Genomic DNA, 24,794 nt, shown 5'->3' with positions numbered 1-24,794 from the left:
ATTTCTGCACTTTATAAGGCACATATGATTTAGGTCCAAACGGGCCAGGTTACTCCAATAAGAACATACAGATGCTCCATCACAGTATACAACATTTTAACAACATTTACATTCCCTTGCAATAATATAAAAGCATGAATTATTATTCATGACAAAGCAAATAAAATACCTACCAGAATTATGGAAATTACATAATTTAATAACAGATGGAGAGGAAATGTCTCCTGTTTATGAATAAAGAGCAGAAGATTAATATATTGGCCAAATATAAAAATGAAATTCTGCAGTTTTTCTAACGCTGTTACTGACTATTGCAGTTAAACTTGTCAGTTAAATTTGATTATGAAAGTTTTTGCAGAATAGAGGGCTCAGCTATAGTTTCAGTTAATTTGAAGTTTTCTCTAACACACACATGCGACAAACACAATCATTAAAGCTGAATGTTTGGATAATGGGCTGAAATCTTTCAGGGGGCTCAGTGGTATAACACCTTATAGACCAACAAGATTTTCAAGTATTACCTTTCAAAAGTGAAAGCCTCCATCAGATATCTGACTAAAGAAACCTTGACTGTTGAAAGCTTATACCCTGAAAATCTTGTTGATCTTTAAGGAGCTAGTGGACTGGGCTCTTGATGTTCTACCGCAGAGCAACACGGCCACCCACCTAAAACATAATGGTGATTCTGTCAGAAATGTTAACTGCTGTTCTTTACAACCCATTCGAAAATTAAGGAAAGACACAGCGCTTTTAATTTCCTTTCTTTGTAATTTCTAGTTAGACTCTGGAACATAATATGGACGTTTATACATTAAGGGTGTGTGCGTTTAGTGTGTGAAGATGCTTGATTTCAGATTGTCTCGATTTCAAAGGCGACTGTTCCTTAACCTGTCCTTGGCTCAGTTGTATCACGTGACTTCTTGCCTTTGAAACATTCACTAACTCGATAACGGCCTAATTTAGTCTCGGAAACAGTCTCCAAAGGGATTGCAGGCAGCAGTCCATCGATTTCATTGCCTTCTGCTCCACTTCCAATTGTTCGGCCGGCCCCACCCCCCGGGCCCTCGTCTGTATTTACAAACACTCTCTGCCTAGGTCACTGCCCAGACACTGAGGAGGATGATGTCATCTAGAAAGCACATGTCTTGCTGCAGCGCGGAGGCTTGTGAACGCCTCTCCTGAAGGGGGCTTTCTAAAGTACAGATTTCGCTGGAAACTATGGAGGTGGTACTCCCAGAAGTGAAGTTTTTTTCATGATCTATTATTCCAAGCGCCAAGACAGCATTATTTAGTTAATCAGAGATTATTACTTCGCACGTTGCAACCTCCATAATCAGCTTGATGTCCAAAGCATTATGGGTAGCATGGTTTGTAAACGAAATGCAGACTTTTGTGTTGTAGGCAATTCCAGGACAGGATTTTTTCAGACTACTGGACTGGAATGAATATAGTAGTTTGGAGAGGGGAGAACCTTGCCAGTTTTCTTCAAATACGTAACACAAAACACTATATACGATCAGTTATACATTGTAATACATTTTATAATAAAATGTCAGTACATTTTGAGAGAATCTAAGATTTTCCAATTTTTTTCATATAAATGCATACAAAGGCAACACAAATACACTTTATCTTAACGCTTTCCACCATATTTGGAATTCCATTATAAACATACATGACTTTATTAATAAAGATTCCTATTTCATATTTCGTCTCTTTCAGATACTTATGCTTTTCAAGTGCAGTGGTTCCATGTAAGGAATCCATATTTTATTTTTTTATTTATGTCATTTATAGTCTGCCTTTCTCATTGAAACTCAAGGTGGATTACACAGTGTCAGTATTAAATACAGTCAGTATTAAGAACATTTCCATAAACAATGCCTTAGGTTAAATAGATACAAGTTCACAAAGACATAGCATTAGTAGGAATCCAGTACAACATAGTGGTGAGGTCTATGGTTCCTCACTAGCAGATCATCTGAGATCCCCTCCCTACAATGCAGCCCTCCTATATGACTAAAAAGGCTCTTGAATAATTTGGTTTTGCATCATTTGCAGAAAACCAGGAGAGTGGGGGCTCTCCTTACTTCTTCAGGCGGGCCATTCCACAGGGTAGGGGCCAGGCAGAGAAAAACATTGCAGTCTCAAGTGAGATGGCAGCACAAAATAAGGAAATATTCAACAGAACTTCAAATACCTTCTGCCAAATAAAGGACGAATATTCAAACCATACAAATGCAGAATGGGGAAAAGTTACAAAACAGTAAAACAGATACAGTTCAACAAAAATACATGATTGTTGTCTGTAGTTTGAGAGTGCCAACTATAATCATTGTGCGCACTTGTCATGTCCAAAGAGTTAATTGTAGATACTGTACTATTGTCAATAAGGCCTTTCCAAGTTTTTTTTTAAACTACACATTTTAGAAGAACTACCCTCATGTACCTCTGCTTCAGCATTTAAAGCACAAAGGGCTGCCAGGCTTCACTTAGGCAACTCCAGACTACAGAGATCAGTTCCCTTGGAGAAAAAAGCAGCTTCAGAGGCTGGAATCTGTGGCATTACATCCCTGCTGAGCTCCTTCCCTCCACAAAGTCTGTCCTCCCCAGGCTCCACCCCCAAATCTCCAGGAATCTCCCAATCTGTAGTTGGCAACCCTAGTAGTGCAATATTCATTTAAAACCTAAGAGTAAGTAGTACTGCCACAAGGCATTGAGCTTAGTCTCTCTCCTTTTTAAACAACAGAAAACATGTCCTTCAGCTCTTGAGAAGTAATATTGAGCATTTGCCTGTGATATTCAAGCGACCATGTCTTACTCGCAATCACTTGGGTGTGTGTATGTATGAGAGAATTGCCCATTGACAAAATGTTGTAACTGTAGCACTGGGGACATGTGACAATAATTGCAACCTAGAAGAGTTCATTTTGTGCATCAACTAAATAACAATTGTGCAAGTATTGCCTCCCCCTCACTACTCCACGAGAACCACAAAAGAGCCGAATTTCTTTGCCACGCTAGCATTATCTAAAAAGACTTCCCAGTGGACCTCTAGACTATATAAGGGTACTTCATGAACCATAATTCAGTTCACAAAAAACAGGTGAGACTCAGCTGTGTTCAAGGTTTTCATGATGCCACACATTATTTTAATCATGTGTACCAATGCATCTGAGTTGCAGTGTACGTGCTACAAGAATAGACCAGCTGGCAGCCTTTCTTTCCCAGGTTCCCCCTAAGGTTTGCTAGGTCACACCTTGACCATATTGGTGTCTAGTATTCTCCTGTCAAACATAATCAAATGACGAATTGCTGTTTGAGGGTTAGGCATATCCCGTAGCAGCTCACAAAGTGTGCCACCTTACCTTACCACTCTTCAAATTCTGCCCACTGCCTTTATCCCAAACAACTAGCAGCCTTTCCTTCCATGTTCTCCGGGCATTTTTAAAAGCAGCATGGTGAGCTGCACATGCCCCAACAGGACTTCCTGAATTCTAGCAAGGAACTAATGGGCATGTGGGACTGGGGACAAGGAGGGAAGGGGTGTCAACTACTCTGGCTCTGGGATGAGGTAAAAGAGGAGGAGGAGGAGGAAGTGGTGTGGGGGGAAGGCAGGGGCGGTGCTGGAAGCAGCTTCCTTCATTCAAAACCCACCACCTGAGCCCACCTTGTCCCCTTTGCTCCTTAAGCTGGCACTGGACATACAGCCTTGCCCCTACTTGTAACTATGATTTTTGAACACGGCTTGTGCTAGGTTTTTGCTCATTAAACTGAATAGTCTAGAAGAACCGCTGCATATGGAAATAAGTCTATAGTCCATTGCAAAGAGGACCAGGGTTGCAGAGGCAGGCAAAGACAAATCACCTCTGCTAGTTTCTTGCCTTGAAAACCCTGGTAGGGGTTGCCATAAGTCAGCTATGACTTGACAGCACTCTCTATCAACATAATTATCCTTGAATATCAGTAAGACAGGTGGGCTATAAATAAGCGAAATAAATAAATAAAAGTTTAAAAGCTTTAAAATTCCACATTAAAGTTTTAGCCAAGCAATTCAAATAGGAATGCAGAGCTCTGAATCACAGCTTCCTCCGGAAGTAGCTTTGCCACTGTGATTTTAAATGGGTACGAATGTTTCTGCCTCAATAGCTGTGCACATATGTGGGAACGTATGTCAAGGGCCACTTTTCTTAGTATGAGCTCAGCACAGCAACAATTGTTAATTGTTCTACTCCCACTCCCACCCCTGGAGGGTAGGCTCTGTTGCAGACTACGTGGTCACCCCAGCACTTTGGAATGGTCTTTTGGAGGAACTCTGGAGGGCTTCTACACTGATCCCATCTTATAAGGGGTGCACAACTGCATTACTGAAGAGGGCCCTTGGAACTCTCTTGACACTGGCCATTAAAAACTGTAGTTTTTGCTGTTTATATTGTTTTAATGTTTTTAACTGTTACTTATTATTGTTTTTAGGTTTTCGTTACCTGCCTTGGGTCTGTTGTCTGGGAAAAAGACAAGTACTTAAATTTTTAAATACATACATAAATAAAGTAATAGAATTTCAGCTAAAAGCTGGATAGAAAATGTGAACATTCAAGCAGCACACAAGTCAGAAAATACAACAGAATGTAAAGAGTTGGAAATGTGATGCAAGAAACATTTTATATTTGATGGTCCTGATAGAAATTAACAAATTTGGGGGTGAGATCAATAGCTAAAATCGAACATTTAGTAGGTTGTAAAGGAATATTTTATCTTGTTGTTTTGTTATTGAGCTATATAAAATAATATGTATAAGCAGTTAATTATAATATAGCATAAATTTACTCAATGGTATTACATGCTTCTTGTCCCTTTTGAGCAAGAAAGATCTGTGGACATATGCAGATGTGTGTGTGTTTGTGATGCTGATGCACCTTCTCATCCAAAACCTATTGAACTGATTGAAAAAAACTTTTGATGCAAAAGTGGATGTGAATGTACATCTGGAAATTCCAAGGATAATTATAAATATGAGTACAACTGGATTGAGGTCATTGTAGAAAATTATAACAAGAGGAATGAAATCCAAAATTATTGGAATTTATAGTAGAATGTGAGATATTGCAAACATGATATAATTAATATGACAACTGCAACATGAAAAGAAGCATGTAAAGATTTATTGACAAATTATCATTGTTCAGTTTTGGAATGAAATTTAATGGTAGCATAGGCTTGCACACATTGTATATATTTTTATGTTTAATGTTCCTTTGAACTAAATAACAGATTTGAAGTATTGAACTCTGATCCTAAGCAAGCTCTCTGTACTGGAGTCGCTGTAGTTAATGATGTAGAATTAGAGAAACTGTTAAATAGCCTTTTCCACCCAGGGCACGGTTTGTAGGTCCAGCCACAAATGATTCAAATTTTCTGCTAGTTTCCATAGTATTCTAGAATGAAGGTGACCCTCAGCAGTGGCCGTTTTGCACATACAGAATGGTATCTGTGTAAACACTAATGTGAAACCCTGGGAAACATGACCACGTGTGTCCCTTGAGTCTGATGTACATGAAACTGATTGCTCCCATTGATGCACAGTACTACTAATGCTTAAAGACAGATGAGAAACTGCTCCTTAAAGAGAAAATAGGAAGAGTTGTTTATGTGTTTTGTGGGAATGATAATCGTTACTATACATGTACTTGGGACTATGCATAAGGCTGGCTAAACGCCTGTAAGGAATTTTACATCTTTGAAAGGCAGTTCCTGAAACAACATGAAAATAACGGTGGATCTAGCTGCTGTCAGCAGCAGCTTCTCCACAACCCGCTCCACCTTCTCTAGTATTCCACTCCACGGTTTTCTACTCCCCTCTCCCCTCCCCGGTTGCCTGTCTAGTTCTTGTGCGCTACAATCTACCCTGTAGGTCTGCGCTGGTCCGGGCCCCGCTCATGGTTGGTGGGTGCGGAGTAACTCCATGGGCGTGCTGCGCGCCCATTGGCCGGGTCAGCCGCCCGTCTAGGGGACGTGAGGGCTGCGTGAGAGTGGGTTGCACGGTGCGCGCGGCTGCTGTGTCTGTCGGTGTCTGGGGCCGGGCCGGCGGGCGGTGTGGGGAGGCAGGGGGAGCGCGCGCGCGGAGGGGCTGAGGGCCGCTCGGTCCCGCGCGCTGTCTCGGCCAAGATGGCGGCGGGGGCGGCAGCGGCGGCGGCCGTGGCCCGGCTGGAGGGCCGCGAGTTCGAATACCTCATGAAGAAGCGCTCGGTGACCATCGGCCGCAACTCCTCTCAGGGCTCGGTGGACGTGAGCATGGGTCACTCCAGCTTCATTTCCCGCAGGCACCTCGAGATTTTCACTGCCCCGCCCGCCCCGGCCCCGGCCGCCGCCGCCTCCAACAACAGTACCGGCCCCGCCTCAGCCACCGCCGGCGACGGGACCGGGGCCCAGTCCAAACCTGACGCCGCCGCCGCCACCGCCGCTACATCGTCTGGCGGCGGCGATTTCTACTTGCGCTGCCTCGGCAAGAACGGCGTCTTCGTGGACGGGGTGTTCCAGCGCCGGGGGGCGCCGCCGCTCCAGCTGCCCCGAGTGTGAGTGCGAGGCGGAGGGAGGGACTGCGGGGGGAGACACGCGCCTCGAGACCGGCTTCCTGCCGCCCCACCTTCCCCCACTCACGGCGTGTCAGCCGGGGGGCGTGAGAGGCGGGCGCGGGGGCTGCTGGCCTCCTCCGGGAGGGGAACGCCCCGACTCGAGGTCCCTTCTAGACACAACAAGGAGGCTTGAAGGGTGTCATTTTGCAGCTGCAGCGCCCAGGCCGGCTTCGCCGACCATGCCGGCCCGAGCAGTCCTCGTGGTCGCTCCCCCGCCTTCCCCAGCCCTGCGTCTGAAGGGATCTGAGCCCCGATCCCCAGTAGCTACGGGGAGGGGACTCGTGATGGGTTCCCCTACGAGTCTTTAAAGGCTGCAATCCCCGCTGCCCTTATCCGTCAGTGGGCTCGAGAAGAGCCACTTCGGATTACGCATGACACACATTTGTTATCCACCGATTTATATTTGTCTGGTGGCACAGGAGGCCTGGTGTCCTTAGGGGAAAACGAGGAGGCATTACAGATTGCTGTTCGGAGTTTTAACTGTGTGTCTCGTGGAGTAATAAGGAGCGCCTCGTGGCTAACATGTTATAGTGTGTTTAGTTTTCAGAAATGTGGGATGGTTGAGGAATGCGCTGTTCTAAAAGTGTGCTGTTCCTGAGGAAAGTATAGTGTACTGTTCTTTTAAAAAGAAGGAAATGTTCTGGATCTCTCTCTTTAATTACACTTCCCTCTTACTGACGTTTTAAGGCAATAGTCTAGACTCTTTAATGCATTGTAGGATTGCTTTGTAGTGTCTGTTTATAGTACCATATTGTCAATATAGATGAATGACTTGTTTGACCTCTAGCAGCTGTATCTTCCATTTATACTGTTAGTAGTCACAGTTACTACTACAAAGGAATAGAAACTAAACTTTCTACTTTGTTTAACTTATTTGTTTACTTAATGGAAACTGAAAGTAATTTCAGAGGAGTAAACATTTTCTAAGAATGTGCCTTATCTCGTGCTTTATGTATTCTAATATTAAAAAATCAGAATAATCCTGAGAGATAATAGGATGCCATCTCTACTTTAAAATTTGAAAGGGTATCTTTAGCCACTGTGCATTTCTGTTGATTTGTCAGTCGTAGTGAATCTGTATTATAGTTGTGAGGAAAATTCATAAGCCTTATTTTGATACTCTTGTAGAAAGAATCCGTGGAGGCAGTTTTGAGAAAAGCTCCATTTAATTTTGCTTGAATATGGCAAAAATTGTGAAAATGTAACTAGTTTTTTGGGAATACATGGAAAATCTGCTAATGTTTAGTAGAAATAGGTTAAACTATGATCACCACAGAGGAGTTGTTTATACACGCTGTCACTAATTGTACGTAATTATTTAATAGTATAATATGTGTAGAAATGGCAGTTTCTTGCCCCAAGGAGTTTATAGTCTAACTCATTTACCATTATTTAAATACTTATCTACTAGGAAAAATAATTCAAGTTGTCACATTAAAAGCAAAACCTCTTGATTTCAAGATGCGTGTTTTTACAGGGCCCTTGCACACCACTCTTGTGGTGCTGTGGTATGGTTGGGAACAAGTAAGATACATTATCTACATTGAGAATTATTTTACTAGAGAAGTTTTGGGATAATTTAAAATTGTCAAGACTGATAGCATTAACTGATAGTTAATATGCTGCTGAAATAGGTATTCTTATGGGAAAGACTTAGTGATTGACTTGTAAATTCTTTTGAAATTAAAACTGATTTGTTTGAATGTTTAACTACTTAATAGATCCAAAACATACTTGGAAGCAAGTCTTACTGATTTTAGTAGTCATTCCAGGTAAGTAGTCTTAGAATTATCTGCTAAATCTTCCACTTTTAAATTAAATTAATTCTGAAGATTTCCACTTGTATGGAATTTACTATGATGCTGTTGAGCCATGTTCCTTTTTAAAGCCACATTCTCCAGTCTTTCTCTAGACAGCCAAACATTAACAAAAACTCGGAACATTTTATATGAGGTTCTGTATAGCCTCCTAGAATGTTGTAAATAATGAGTGATCTTTAATCTTGTTTGTTTAATTTCAGAATGAGTGCTTAGGTAAGCTTGAGATCTGCTTACCTAGGAACCTGGGGTGAAATTCCACCCTACTGAAGTCAGTCAGGATCTTTGCCAAGCTTTCATCAGTAGTTTATTTAGACTTGTAAAATGTCCTGTTCAAGTGAGAGCAGTTTGCCCAGGTTTCATTTGGACTCAGTGAATTCTAATGTCTTTAATACATTGCAAAAAATAATACATACAGCCTCTTTTATTAAAATCACTTTTCATTTTTAGTAGGTAAGTATAATTCACATTTCAGATTGTAGAATCAAATCTTCATTGTAGTGGGAGGAAATAAGAAGAGTGACATAGAACTCAAGTTGCCTGAAAAAAGGTTTAACTCCAAAAAAGTATTTAGGTTTAATTCCAAAATAATATTAAATGTAAATGCATAGATACATACAACTTTTAATGTATTATGTAAATACAACAACACATGATATTTTAAACAATGATATTGGAGCACGAATAGGCTGGTGTCTCAAGAGCTTCCAAAAGATACTTGCAGTGCTAGTTTCATCATATTTACTAAGAAGTAACTCCCTTTTTTCAGTACAAACTATTTTAAAAGGGTATAAGATAAACTAATGTTTTGTAGCAGTGTAGTATGGACTTGGAAATTCATTTAAAGGTAGAATGTTACTAAGGTTGCTACTCTTTTTGAGAAGTTGCTTGTATTTGTGAAAAAGCAACCTTAAAATGTGATTATTAATTGGAGGTCTGTGATTAACATGTATTTTATTTACATAAATAATATAAAATTTGCACTGGCATTTTAAGTTAGTTAAGTATGGTGGATGTCTTCTCTCATCATGCTATAGTTTTGGTTTTACAGACTGATGTGTCTTAAATTGGTTTAGTGATTGTCTCAATCACTAAGAGTGCACAGTGAAAATGTTTGCTTTCATATGTATGTTTGCTTTTATATGTATGTGCTATCCAAGAATAGTTTAAAAATGTTACAGTTGTGCCACCTATTAAAATACTGATAAAATTCTGTAGCTGTGCTTGTTAACAGTTGAATAGCATATCTTCAGTTTCTCTGAGCAGTGTAGCAATAATAGGTAAATAGTCTATTCCATTCATCTTAGACTGAGTAGATGCTCTCACCTCCCTGTTCCACCAGTGTAGGAAACTTGGTGAAGCAAGCATTACACTCCACAAGAAAGATTGGAGCAGTCTTGCCCAATTCCTGCTCCTCGTTACAGCACCCAATTGTATGGCATTTTGTCCACAAGGTTTCCCTGATCTCCATCATCAGTTTTTTTGTGGGTAGGGTAGGGATTCATGGTGCTGTAATAGGAAAGGAAAAAGCAGGGAAGATCACTTTCCATCAGAGTGTTGCATTCACAATTCATAGAATCTAACCAAATACACCTACAGTGTTTTTCTTGTGGATTTTCAGAGTATGCTATAATTGTATATTTCATTATATAAAATTGAGTGGGATTTTCTTAAATTTCTTGACACTTGCATATTTAACATATATACATGGGCTGCATTGTAATGGCTGGGTTGATGGGCTTGAAGTAGATGGTGTTATACTTTAATTAATTAAATTTAAAGGCTTACTTTAATTTGTATCTTTTGTGACATACCTGGGCAGGAGCAGGAAACCTGCAAGTCTGGCTGTGGCACAGAATCAGAGCTACTCCTCTTCATAGCTCTCCTGTACAATAGTTGTTCGGAAGCCTGGAGGCAAAACCATATTAAGGCACAGGAGAGATAAGAGAGACAGGGCTTCCCTGTTGTGGCACCTCATCTCTGGAACAGCCTCCCTGCAGTTGGGTGTTTGTTGCCAAGTCTGAACTTTAGGCAGCAGGTGAAAACAGTTATATTTTTCCGAGTGTTTGTAGAAAGTTGATGAAAGTTTTTATTTAATTTTTTTGCTTTGTACTTGTACCATGATTCTTACAATTTTATGAATTGGAAATTGTAGTTTTTACGCTGAATGTTAGTGGTTAATTTTAGGTTGCTGCCTTTATTATTGTATTGGTTTATTGTTTTAACTTGCTTAATTAATTCTCAATTGAGGATGTGGGATAGAAATATTTTAAATATATATTTATTTGCAGTGGTGTGCACTAGAACTGCAATATATGGACTAAATTTGCGACATACTTGCCAGCAAGGTTGGCCACTGCATGGTTAATAAACGGTATTAAAAACATTAAAGGCCTATGATTGTTTGTAAAATTAATATTTAATTGGAATATATTTCATTTTTCAAGCTGGTTTTTAGTAGAAACAGGAATCTGAAGTTGAATGTTAATGTTTCCAAAACCTTGTGTGCTGAAAAAGGCAGAGTCCTTAAAAATAAGCTTGCATTTCTGGAATAATAGTTATAAATAGTATAAATTCCTCAGTTGCTGCCTCTTGACTTTGGCATTTCTCTGAAAGTCACTGATGTTTATTGCTTTATCTTTACATTCATTGGTAATTTTCAGTTTAAATGTTTGCAGATGTAATAGTTCTCTTTCAAATAACATTTTCCTTTTATTAGGGAGAACTTCAAACATATGAATAAGAAATATTTAGAAATTGTTTATGAATTGTTTGTGTCAGATTTTTTTTCAGTTGCGGGGTAGGGGGAGAAATAGTTACGCATGCTAGTAAAACACATGAGTTTGAATGAAATTTTGTTACTAGACTACAAGAGCCTTTTCAAACATCTTTTTATTTTGAGTTGTGACTTGAATTAAGCATGGTATCAATGTTACGAAATCTGTGCCGATTTGAAGAACAGTTAGACCACCTAGGAGGAATATAATGATGACTTTGTTTTAAATTCATTGAATGTGTGTTTTCATTATTTGAGAAATCCAGTTTACTTCTTTCGGGGGCATATAACACACAGTGGCTTGGATCCACAAAAGCTTTCCCACAAATTGAAGGATTTCTGCCTGTAGAGAATTACTTTCATACCTCTTGCTCTCCAAGCCAAAGTGCTGCTCCTTGGGAACAGGGGACCCAAAGTTACAGTAATTTGGGGGCATTTCAAATTGCAGTGGTACAGGGGAAGTGAGAAAGTCAAGCTCTGCAGATAGAAAACCTTCCTTCAGAAGAAACACTTTGTGGAGCTGGCCCATTTTGTGGAAGCGCTGTGAGCTCCCTACTACTTCGCTGTACAGCCATAACTAATAAAGGAAAATAGAAACCTTTCTCAAGCTGAGAATAGAAGCTGCTGCTTAAACATTGCTTGACTGTAGAAGTTAAGATTACTTATATATTAACAGCTGTTGAATCCTTAAGTTTGAAACAACCTGCCCATTTCATACAACCCAAGACCAGTACAGAGCAACACTGGTTTTCCTCAACTGCTATAACCAGGATGAAAAACAATTCTAAGAAACAGAACAAACAGGAAATAACTGTTACTATGCACTAGCTAAATAGTAAAAATGAGCCTACCAGTTCTTGAAATGTGCTGCATTGCATAGCGAATGCTTGTTAGTTTATATCCATTGCTTGTATTCTACAAGTGCTTATTCTTACTGACTGATTTTTGTACACCTGCAGCTGTGGTCTTCCTGTGCAAATTATAGAAAGCAATCTGAAAGTGTACAGGAATCAGTTTTTTAGGGCCCAAAATGTTTTGGATGCCCTAATAAAAATATCTGCCCAAAATTATTCTTGTGCACCTTTAAGGTCTCTCCTTTGTTTTCTGTGGTGGTACCCACCTTCTCTCCTTTCTTCCCCAGCGTACTTTAAGGATAAATTGCAAAAGATCATAATCTACAAGATGTTGAAGATGCGCACATATCTCCTTTCCCTCCTTCTTCAGTCATAATGACTGCTTCCTCTGTGTGCTTGGGGACTATAGCTGTTGGCTTTAGCCAGAGTGAATTTCTACTTCTCTTATTTTTCTTTTTCAGTTTACGCCTGAAGATAATTTCTCATGCTTAGTTTTATATGGTAAAGAGGAAAAAGCAGAATGCTTGTTTTATCAAATTCTGAAATGTTGATTTCTAACAAAACTGGAAATAAAATTATGCCAGTGTTCTTTAATGCACAAAATAGTGCCAAGATAGCAATCAGTTCTGTAAAGAGATGAGCAGTTGTCCCTTTGTTTATAGATACAGATGTGGCTACTGATGTAAGATCAGGGTCATAAAATGAACAAGACTCGGTAATACAGTAACAAGTATTACAGTGCTGCAAACAGGATCTTGGATTTTAAGAGTTTTCAGTTGTGGTCCCCCCAAAATTGTCATGGTGTTTGTATTATAGCTGCACCACTGGCCAAAGTACTGTTTTTCATACTGGGCTGCTGACAGAAGCAGGAAGTTACGTTGGCAGTCATAGCCTGCCTTGGTTTTGCAGAAACGTCCACTCATTTGATTGTATCATCAAGCAGTTATAAGCAGAACTTGTCCAGAATGAATATACTTCTAGTAGTAATGTATCTTGCCCCATTTCCATCAGTAATCTTTGCCTGTTTAGTATGATGCAGTTGTGCCACAGCATTCTGAACAGGGAGCTGCAGCTGTTGGCTTTAGTTGTTGCTAAATTAACCTCTCCACTACAAAGTGGTTGATGCCATTATGTGTTCAGAGCATGGGCAGTCTAACACCTGGCAGAATAATCTGGTGGGGAAACAGAACTGAGGAGGTCCTGCCCACACTGGTTTCCATTTTCTTTGCCTCAAATGCCCCCCAGCACTTTTTATATCCCACACTACTGAGGGGCTTTTTGCTCCAATCTACTAGCTTCTCTGAATGTCAAGCTTAATTTTTTAAAATGTCTCTAGTCTTTTTTGTTGGGAGGATAGAAGAGGAACGGTTATTATTTCTGCAGTGAAAAAGTGAAATCTGGGGAATTCAGATAAATTGGTTTGTGGCAATAGGTCATAATAATGTTACTGCACTGCAGTGATCTTGCAATTACTGATTTAAAAAAAAAACCCTCAAAAAGCCTTCTGGTAACACTGAGCGGGGTGGGGTGGGGGCATGAGCAGCTGCAGAAAACTGAGGCCTTGAAGATGCAGAGATGCTGGTCCCCACCCCTACAGACCATCACTCTCTGATTCTCTATCTGTGCTTACCCCTCCAAGGACTTGCAAAGCCTCATAATTGGAAAGGGAGGAGATTTACTGTGTCTTGTTTCTCCACTCCTCTTGAATGTCCCTCTGATTCCCTGGGAGCACTCAGATTTTATTCCTTTCCAGGCCTGCATGGTAGGCTGCATATGCCATTTGAGCTTTTCCATTCACCTGCCAGAAGAACCAGCCTCACGGGGCGGCGGGGAGGGGGGTATATAGGCTGCTGGTGTAGCCTTCACTAATCGTGCCCCCATCTTCCAGGTGTTGGTCAGAATTGGGTACTTTTTCCCTCACAGCTGGACTTTAGAGGTTTTGCATTTTAGCGGTGGCAGGGCCTTAGGCCTGAATTGTAGAGATGGCAGTGCTGCTGGGGCCCAGGTAAGCTGAACTTGTGGGTCCTGTTGTTGGGCCTGTGTGGGTCTAGGTAGAGTATACTGGAGTCCAGGAGATGTCCATGTCTGGGGATGACCCTGATCCTGGACAATTGTCATGTCAGCAGTTAAATGGAACAGCTGAACTAAGTTGAAATGAAATTTGAATGCAAAACAATTTAGCCTTTTCAGTTCATTGTCTGATTTCATATAAATACTGTGGCTGCTGAAGAATTGCATAGGTATGAATTAGGCTGGGCAATTTGGGAACAATTCATCAGGACTTAACCTTGAAATAGATCAAGCAGTGACAAAGGATCTGCTTTTGAATCTGTGCCTTTCCTTCAGTATTGAGTAATTGTAACAAATCCTGATGCATATTGCTGTAGGGGCAGAGTATGTTTTCAGATCACAGGAAAGTTGGAGCTGGCTGCAACAAAACTATAGGTACTGCCCCCAGTTACTCAAAGACACCTTCCTACTTTAAGGTGCTTTATCGATTCCTAATAAAATTAAAGCTAAAGAAATTAATATATATTATTTAAAATCAGTACAGGGTCAAGAAAGTATACTGCATATAGCAGAGAATCCTAAGAATATAAGGAGAGCCCTGCTTGATCCGATGAATTTTCCACATTCAGCTTCCTACGAAGGTCATCCAGATGTTTCCAAGAACACAGAGCATGAAGGCAGCGGTTGTCCTAATTTTTTCAATTAGGGTATCTTAAAAGTTGCTCAGTTTTTGTTTACAAACTGCTGAATTATTTGACAGAACTGTGCTTTGTGCTGCTACTGCCCTGTCTTCGTGACTAGAGGAAGTGTTTTGTGTGACTGCAAAACTTTTTGTCCTTCCCATTAATTCAGACTATTCATTGAATTGTGCAGGGTCCTGAAAAATGTCTCTCTGTTTTACTTCACTTGGGAGGTGAAGGTCTATATATTGCAGTTGATCAGTGTCTATTGCAGTATTTGGATAAGGTGAATTGACTTTAATAACATGAAGCAAGTTAAATCTCTAACCTTCATAGAGATAGTTTCTTTGTTGTATAATGTTTAATGGTCCTCAAATATAATGTGGATGTGTCGCAAGTTCCTAAAGATAATAGGTTTCAAATGTTCTAAATGAAGGCCTAATCTAATTTTGTCTTTTTTAAAAAATATGTAGAATATTTTGTTCTAGAGGATTGTTAAAGAAAGCAGTTGGTGGTCTTTCACATTACTTCTCTTTTGCAAAGCAGTTTGATGTAGTGGTTAAAAGTGGTGGGACTCTAATCTGGAGAACCAAGTTTGATTCCCCACTCCTTCACTTGAAGCCAGCTGGGTGACCTTGGGTCAGTTACAGCTCTCTAGAGCTCTCTCAGCCCCACCTGCCTCACAGGATGATTGTTGTGGGGATAATAAGGGCATACTTTGTAAACTGCTCTGAGTGGGTGTTAAGTTGTCCTGAAGGGCGGTATATAAATAGATTATTGTTGTTGTTGTTGTTGTTCTTGTTATTATGGGTTGCTAGCCAGTCTTATGCACAGTAAGGTAATCTTTAATATATATTTTATGTCCTATTCTGCCATACTACCTCAGAAAACTATTTCATTCTGTGTTTGAAAGTTTGCCTTGTATTCTTCAAAGACATTTGTTCAGCTTTGCTTGTCAAATTAATATTGGAATATAGAATATTTATACATAATTAATATTAATGTTTTTTCCTGGCTTGGCAATTTCCCTGTCCCAGTAGTCAAATTTGTGAGTTTATTCTTTTTCACTCAATAGTTCAAATTTATACACATCCCTAGAGAGTGAAATTGTATATTCAAAACCTGAACTCTTTACCAACCTGAGATGAAAAATTCTGTGAAAGAGAAATTAAGAGAAGCTCACTGGAAAAGGAGGTTTGTTATTGGCTGAAGACCTCTTAGTGATGTCACTAGTATCTCCATCTTGAATGCCTCTTCAGTGGATGGTTTTATTAACACTCTTTTTTTTGTATTGAATAACTGTCAGTGCAATACTAATCAGAGTTACTCCAGTCTAAAACCATTTATTTCAATGGACTTAGACTGGATTTGTTTCCTGACTGAATAGATTAGCTTCCTGACCTTTCATAAACAGATAGCCTTTCCTTCCATATTGGTTTTGACCTCCCACAGCCATAAGTATAGTGTATATGAGTTTTGTACAGTTCTATTTTTAATATCTTTCCCATTTGCATTGGCTATTCAAATTTTGGATCATTTCCAGAGGCTTGTCAAAAGTATTGTGTAACTTCATTGTATGTACAGCATGCTAGGAGATGCTACAATGGTACAATCCCATATTGCAAGTGCATGTGGGAGGCCAGTTGGGTGGGTCTTTCATACACATTTTGTACTTTCAAGGTAATTATCTCCATTCATCTGATCATGCTGCATGTGCTTGCCCATAAGATAAAGTTGCGCCATACTGAAGTGGCTTTGATGCTACTGGGCATGCATGTGAAGGGCTCTGCAGTGATCATCATATAAAAAGCAGTGATGACCACCTAACACCTTGAAGGGCTGTATTCAGCCTACCTCATGCATTTCCATAGCAAATTGAAAGAGTGAGGTACTGCTGCTTGTTTGGCAGCAGGAAATAAAGTCAGCCCAGAAGTCTGTCACTAGGAAGTGAGAGGGATGCTTGATAATTCTGTATTCTATCCTCATCTACACCATATAGTTAGAGAGAGTTTGGGGTAGCAACTTCTTGGGCAGGAACAGGACCTCTCCATTGGAAAGAGTAGGTGCCTGGCTTGCAGAAAGTCATCCACCATCCACCATCCATATTTCTCTTAATTTAGTGCTCTCCTGTCAGGTAGTGTATAAAAATAGTCAGGTAGTGATGAAATACTCTAGAGAAGCTCAGATTATTTAGGCTTTGAACTGGTGGAGCATTTCCACTAACAGAAGGGATTTGCTTACCACTACAGCCCAGAACACTGCTTCTGATGAAAGGGGGAATCCCAAGAACAGCATGGGAGAGGGGGGGTATGGGAGGTCTGCAGTGGAAGGGGGAAACGGATAACAAGAACAACCCCCCCCCCCGGTTTATGAAAATCCTTTATGGGATCCAACCTTTAGTCCTCTTGTACTTTCTCCATCACAGGGCAGACTTGAGCCTGAGTGCAAAGAATGTTGGCATTCTGTTCATATCAGGTCAAAAGTTATGATGATGCTGGAACCATGACATTCCTATAGGAACAGAGATTGTTTAGGCAGATTGTGATTTTTTTTAAGGTAAGTTATAATTGCCCTCAAATAAGTACATAAGTAAGTTTAGCTTCAGATCTTTGACTTTGTGCTTCCCGCTTGGAATGTGGCTGCAACATTGCTATCCTTTTTGTTTTTAAGGGGTTCTAGCCTTTTGGTAAGCAGCTGGCAGAGCAATTCAATGTGTTATCTGACCAGGAAACACAATAGGATTGAGTTCTTCCTTGAGGAGGGGCTGTGGCTGACTGATAAGAGCATATACTTTACACGCAGAAAGTTCCATGTTCAGTTGTTGGTATTTCTAGTTGAAGGACTTCAGGTAATGAGCATTGGAAAAGACCTTGCTGTACCTGAGACCTTGTCAACTGCTACCAGTCAGAGGCAGACAATATTGTAACAATTGAATGATTTGATATAAGGGTATTTGTTTCATACTGTCCTTTAGGCAGAAAGAGGAAGAATGCCGAGGGCAGTCATACCCTAGTCTTTCTATGTCTTCTGGTCTTTTCTTGATGAATACCAAGGCAGCTAGCCAAAGATACCACATTAGCTATACCAGACATCACCTATACTGAGCAGCTCTGTAGAGGTGTGCTGTTCAGTATATCCAATCTGAAAATATACCCAGTAACTCCGTATCAGTATTTTTCAGGTGTATTCAGGAATCACAGTCATATCCAGGATTCTTGAATATTTCACTATTTCTATCCTGATTCATTTGGGAATAACCAGGGCTGCCATTTCAACGCTGCAGCAGCTTGTTTTTCTTAATTTTGCATGTTTTCCTAGACAAAAACAGAGAGGGGGAGAGAAACAAGTCTCACAGGCAAATGGCATTATTCGTTAAGGGGAGCTCAACTCTGTCCAATCACAAAAATTCTCTCATAAACCACATGAGAGAATTGTTGTGATTGAACAAACAGTTGAGCTCCCTGTAAGAAGTAATGTCATTCACCTGTGAGAGTTGCCTCACCTCCCTCCCCCTCCAAAAGGGAAAAAACCCAAGCTGATGCATTTGGCTGCAGCTTCAGGGGGAGATTTTTTTGGAATGCCTGTCTTCTGCTGCTGGGTTGGTTCTGTTGGGATTCTCTGGTTTGACATTGGTTTTGTTGGCTTTATTGGTCAGTGGTTGCTCTTGTGTGTTTGGCTAGAGCTTCTTTGCCTTGGAGAAAACATTGGTTTCCGCCACTTATGAAACAATGGAGAGTAGATGGGGCACCTTGTTCAAAACTGAACCCCTTGACCCAGCCGTCTTGAAACTTGGACCTTTAGTGGGCAGGCAGCCCTCTGCTGCAATTTTGGCGTAATCTGCATGAAAAACAGCCTACTAGTCCTTTGAAGAGATTCCTCCATGGGGAATAGTGGACCCTGGATCATTTTGGAATCAAAAACACCTTGGATCCAAATAAAAAATCAGTATGGGAGGATTGGAATATTGGGAATACGAATATTTATGGCCTCCCTAATACCAGAATCTGAAAAATACTGATTTTTATTTTTAGTGCAGATCTCTAGTGCTCCAAGAGTTGATGGCATGTTGTGTTGAGCAGATCTCTGGAGAGGCAGCACATGAATTCCCTAAATCAGTAAATGGCTTGTTTTCCTCTGTGCCTGGAAAAGATGGAGTGTGGGGATCAAATGGGAAGGCGCAGGAAGGAGAATAGAATAGTGGAGGTGAAAGATCATCTCCTGATAACTTACTTGTTGTGCTGATCTAATTCTGCATTGACACAATTTTCCCTTATATACAGACAATAATTGTGTATGATGTATGTTTATCCTATTGCTGTATAATATTCATAGAAGATACAACATATTTCCTGGATCACTTATTTGATACTAAGGGAAGTTTCCTTAAAAAAAACCAGGCCTATCCTTCTAAATTAATTGCTTTTGTCTAGAAAAGGCAACTTGTTTGGAATCAAGTGATATAATGGAGATATATTTTGTGTTAGCTTGCTTGACTTGAACATAGTACACATAATTTGTTTGACTGTGGGGGATAAGAGGCTACAGCTGAGACATGTCATACAGCTTGTAGAATCAGTGTTTGTCAAAATGGACATTATTTCAATGATTTTTGCTATATCTAGAATTTGTTATTTAAGTACTTGTGAACATTGGTTTTTTGGAATCTTAAAAAAAAATGGAATAGATTTTCCGTTCACCGTTGGATTTTCATATTAGGCCTTGGATAGTACACCATCAAATACCTGATACTTGTCTGAAGAACTCTGTTTCAGAGATACTGTACAAAGTAATTCCTTAACTGTGATTATCTAGAGTATTTAATCTTATAATGAAAGCTGACCCTGTGAATGTACACCAGTTCATAGGACTAGGTGCTAATGCCATCTCAGAGATACAAGGAATGCTCTTCTAATATAGTGAGACCTCTCTCTTAGCCCCACTACCACTCAGCTGCCATTTGCTGCCTACCGCAGCTGACCTTGCAGCACATCTGCTGGTGTGGATATCTAGCATAGAAGGAAGCCAGGTCTCCTTCAGCTGTCTTACTTGATATTAATTGTCATTTGGGCTCTTGGACCTGTGGTTCTCAAATTGTAGGGCAGAACTGAAAGGTAAAGGTCCAAAGTTTCAGGGAGGGATTGAGGTCCTTAGGCATGTGAAGCCTTCTTCCCCTGACCAACTAAGACATGGATTGAAGACTCATTGGGGTGTATCTTACTGACTTTTCTACTCAGTGCTGCCTGATTCCCTTCATCGTTGCCCCAGTCCCATACATGTGGGTCCTTTGATACCAGCATAAACTTTTCTGTGGCCAAAAGGGCTCCTTCTTCCTTTCATCAACGTGCTTCTCTAATGTTTAATCAGGCTCCCTTAAAGTTAGGTGCTTTGCTTCATGGATGTTGAATTTAAGTAATATGTTGATCTTGTTGGACCACATGCTGACTGGGCTTGCCCAGGAGAGTGTGGAATTAAAAGGTTATAGATTAACTAGGCTTTAACTTGTTTATAAGTCACATAGTCGGCACTATACAAGACTGTTTTTTTTGTTGCATTGGATACCACAGCAGCTTACATATTTCTAAATTCCATTCTATTCTGTTTTCTGAATTAATGTTATATAATGGAGTGGTGTTTAAAAGTATATTTTATTCCTTGTAGAAGCAACTGTAAATACTGTCTACATAAAACATTGGGGCTGGCTAGAGATAGCATTATGAGCTCGAACAGATAAGTAAGAATGATACAGACTTTTTGCTTATTCCGTTTAAGAAATGAATTAACAAGCGTGGAAACATACATGTTTATGTTCAGATAGCTGGGTATTAATAGCAAAGCAACAAATAATTACTTCAGAATACAAAGCATAGTTTTTAACGGTCTGGGTCAGTTACTAAATGTTATGAACCATAAAGTGATCTAACTTCTTCCAAATGGGCATGATTGTAATTTCAGGTGTGGAATCCCACATGCAGCCTTTTCCATTATTTATTTTTGCTGTAATATATAGATTTAAATTAAATGTAATATTGGATCAATCTTTGGGCTGATTGTAAAATTATCACAGAACGAACCTTTCCACTTTCTTTTTTATTTCTCAAAGAAATCTTGGGGTTGGGATCCATAGGAACTGCATGGGATTCATTGTGGGGGGACTGAGTCTCAGTTGAGAAGTCTGAAACCTCTCCTGCCTCCTACTTTCTCAAGGGCACCTATGGTTCCAGCTCACAGTGCTCAAACCCTTTGTAGAAAAAGAAAATGTATTTTTATAAAATGAACTGATCTAACAGCAGGAAATAAGGCTAAAGTGAAAAAGAAAATTGGCTTTATTTTAGAAGAAACTTTTCTATTATGCTAAAGTAAAATAGAGTCTAAGTTGCTGAAACAGTCATTTGTAAATCTGAAACAAGTGTAGACTTGTCGTCTTCTAAACAAATTATAGTAATACATTTCCTTAAAATTGAAGATAAAATTGTAGAGGGGCCACACAACTGGCCTGTGCTTAGCCTTTGTGTTTAATGATGCTAAGTACCTAAAAAGTGCAGTGTTTCCATAGGCAGAGTTTCTTTTGTACTTGCAGACTGTGGAGCCTCAAATTCCAGAAGCATTACATGGGCAGCTTTAATGAATTAGTGTCTGGTTTTCCTGCAGCTGATGTGACAAGCAGCTTTATAAGCTGCTTCCCATCGATCCCTGCTTTCCAGCTCTTTTGTGTCGTCTGCTTGGAGAAAATGGTGAAGAGCTTGGTTTCTACAGTAACTGCTGCATGCAGGCAGACTTCTTTCAGCATTCGTTTTAGTCTGTGCAAGGATGTGTTTGGTTTCTTTAGGCTGTCTTCTGTGATTGTTGTGGATGTTTAAATTTTACGTGGTTTAATGCTGCATAGCATGGTGGGATGTGTACTTCTGAGGGCAATATGTTTCCCAGAATGAGCTAACACTAATGCTAGTTACTGTTAGGCAGTTATTCTTATTTTGTTGGTAGAAAAACTGATGAAAGCTAAAGTAGTGGGATATCACACTTGGAAAAAGTAGATATTATGCCAAGAAAAAGTGTGAGCAATTTGTAGTGGGTAGGGAAGAACTAATGGCTGTTTTGTTTTCACCCTATTAAAAACTATCTTGCTAGATGAGATTGAAGGTTAATCTAATGCAACATTCCGTTTCTAATAGTTGCCAGTCAGGTTCCCCTAGTATGTTCACAATTTGGTCATGAAGGCAGCAACTCTGTCCTGTTGTCTGTCCTGGCCTCTAGGATTCACATATATATTGTCTCTGAACCTGGAGAACCTGTTTAGTTCCGTTCCATCTCATACTGAAGTTGGTGACCCATGTTGATGATTTCAGCACTAAAATGGAGTCATCAGTAACGAGGATGGAGAGCCTCTGAGGATGCAGAAAAATATCAGCTTCCCTCTTTCACCATAACATATAGAATTCCCTCCCCTAACCTGACCGAATGAAGGCTGAGCATGCAATCTGTCTCATGCTACCATGGAACTTTGGCAGCATGAAGAGAGCTCAAGTGGAAGCCCTCTTCCTTTTGATGGACTGGATAAATGGCAAGTAGTTTGGGCGGATAGGAGGGTAAATTCCTTGTAGCACAGCTTTTGGGGGAGCAGGGAGAGACATGAATAGCAAACTGCTTATGTGCCCTTCTTCCACGCTTAGAGTGAAAGCTTTTTATGCATATTGACAAGTAGCATTACAAAGCTGGGGCCTGGAATTCTTGGATGCTCTGAGGTCCTGATCTTACAGCTTTGCAATCTTAAAGGAGCACTTTTCCATTACTATTTTTGGAAAATGGGTAAGGAACAAACCGCTTTCGTTACCTGTTCTCACCCCCTAAAGAAAAATGTTATTTTCAGATTACAAAACTTACTATTCTAGCCTCAGAGAAGCTGTCTTCCCAAAGCCATAATATTGACAATCTTAAGAGAAGTTTCCCAGTAAATGGTTTACACCTTGCCTTTACCTTGGACCTTAACAGCGGTAATATGTAGGGCTTCAAACAAGGGTTTTGAGGCTTGAAAAGACAATCTGCCTCCAAAAACATTGACTATGAGCACTGCAACGTTATAGGGGAGATTTCCACTTAATATTGAGCTGTTTCTCATCTGTCTTGCTAATATCGGTGCTATAGAATGACTTTCCTGTAGGACAGTTCTTAGTGGCTATGGAGTGCAGCTTTTTGTTTCAAAGTTTCAGTAACAGCAAAGAACTTTCCCAAAACATGAAACTCAGGCTTCAGCTCTCTGTGTGCTTTCCTAGGAGTAAGGCCTGTTGAACACAGTGGAGAGTGGGACTTCTCCATTAACGTGCATTGGTTGCATGTCAGAATTAGTGTGAGAGGAAAATTGCCGTACAGAGAGTGGATTTGGCAAGGAAGGAAGATTTTTCCTCACCTACCACCTAATGCAGCCTTACATCTATTTGCTTTTAGAAGCTTGAGTAACAGCAAGCAGCTTTAAAAAGCCAGGAAGCTTAGAACTGCATCCCATATTGGCTCTTGCCCATAACTATGGCAGTGAATTCGTAAGTTGTTTATATATTGTGTGAAGAAGTATTTCCTTTGCTCTCTCCTGAATGTACTGCCCATCAGCTTCATTGGGTGATTTTGAGTTCTAGAAGCAAATTTCTCTCATGCCCCCCTCGAGATGTCTCTCTTCTTTTTATTTTAAAAAGTGTCTAATGTTGTAGCCTTTTTTGTAATTCCTTGATTGTCTTGGTTGCCCTTTCCTGTATATGATATATATTTTGATATACTTTTGGAGATAACTTCTATAAATATGTATTTATTTGTGTACTAGAACAGCATGCGATTCACTGGTTTAATTGTTAATGTAGAATTGTTTCCTCCTTTAGCTTCTTTTAAATGTTGAAAAGTGGCAGTAATAAGGAATACCCATTTCTGTGCAGAATATGCTTTTTTGTGCAGCTTGATTTGCTTTGCTTGGCTGTTCAGCTGTTGATCCTTGTAGCCACGGAGGTTAAACTTAGTTAGATATTGCCAAACAGGCTGTTTCATAACAAGTTGTCTAGATTGAAGTCAGGTTTTTTTAGTTCAGGAAATATGCAAGCTTCAAAAATTGGATGCTAGAATTCTTCAGATTTTAATGTCATTAATATAAACTGGTTCTTTATCGGCTATTTTATGTACATGGCACCAATGTTTTCCAACCTTTATGGAGTTATGTCTTTGCTAGGGTAGTGTGCTAATTAGTCTTGGTCTGTATTTTTAGACTCACATACTAGTTATTTTTATTTATTTAGTAATTTTTACTGGAAAAGCCAATTGCAGATCATGCTTAAAATTTAGTTCACTTTTGATTAATGCTTACGAAACTACGCAAATATTATTGTATATCCTTCCAGTTAATATGTGCATTTCTTTTCCAGATGTACATTCAGGTTTCCCAGCACAAACATCAAGATAACATTTACAGCTTTATCCAATGAAAAACGAGAAAAACAGGAGTCCCCGCAGTCCCCAGTGAAACCTGTGCAACCCCAGTTCTCTCCCCTAACAATAAACATTCCAGACAACGTGGCTCACCTGATCAGCCCTCTACCTTCTCCCACAGGAACCATCAGGTATTTAGACTGTCATTCTGCATGTAATATTAATAATAAGACTCTTGAATTTCATCTGAAATTGCTTCAGTTGTGGCTCAGCTCTTCCTGGGAGTAAATCACAGCCTTACATGTTCTACCTAACATGCTGGAGTTTAGTCTTAAATTCACGGTGCAGGGTTATTTGAGACAACCTAGGTGTGATGGTGCCAGACTTGTCTCTAAGTGCATCGGTGGAGCAGCTTTCCTTTTTAAGAGCAAAAGGGACACAGTGATCAGATCTTGACCTTCCCTATAATCATGAGTTACCTTCCCACATCACCTCCTCCATCCAATTGCTTTTCTCCAAGCCAGCCTCAATTCTTGTATGAGAGTCTGAGGAAGAGACAAATAACTGCAAGAGATAGTGAAGAGATAAATGCTAGATCAGTAAGGAGGCTTAATGTCTCCAATCTC

The 24,794-nt window shown here is 40.0% G+C and overlaps 1 protein-coding gene across 1 annotated transcript in view; it reads left to right on the top strand.

The window, feature by feature from the left end:
• The first annotated feature begins 6,123 nt into the window (after positions 1-6,123).
• Positions 6,124-24,794, top strand: part of LOC129328989 (forkhead box protein K2-like) — a 38,971-nt gene continuing 20,300 nt past the window's right edge. The window contains exons 1-2 of the mRNA XM_054978354.1: positions 6,124-6,572; positions 24,165-24,359. Of these exons, the coding sequence (XP_054834329.1) occupies positions 6,166-6,572; positions 24,165-24,359 (602 nt within the window). The 5' untranslated portion in view covers positions 6,124-6,165. The remainder of the gene's footprint in view (positions 6,573-24,164; positions 24,360-24,794) is intronic.

Source organism: Eublepharis macularius, chromosome 4, assembly GCF_028583425.1.
Source record: "Eublepharis macularius isolate TG4126 chromosome 4, MPM_Emac_v1.0, whole genome shotgun sequence".
Classification (NCBI taxonomy): domain Eukaryota; kingdom Metazoa; phylum Chordata; class Lepidosauria; order Squamata; family Eublepharidae; genus Eublepharis; species Eublepharis macularius.
This window is presented reverse-complemented; position numbering and strand designations above follow the sequence as displayed.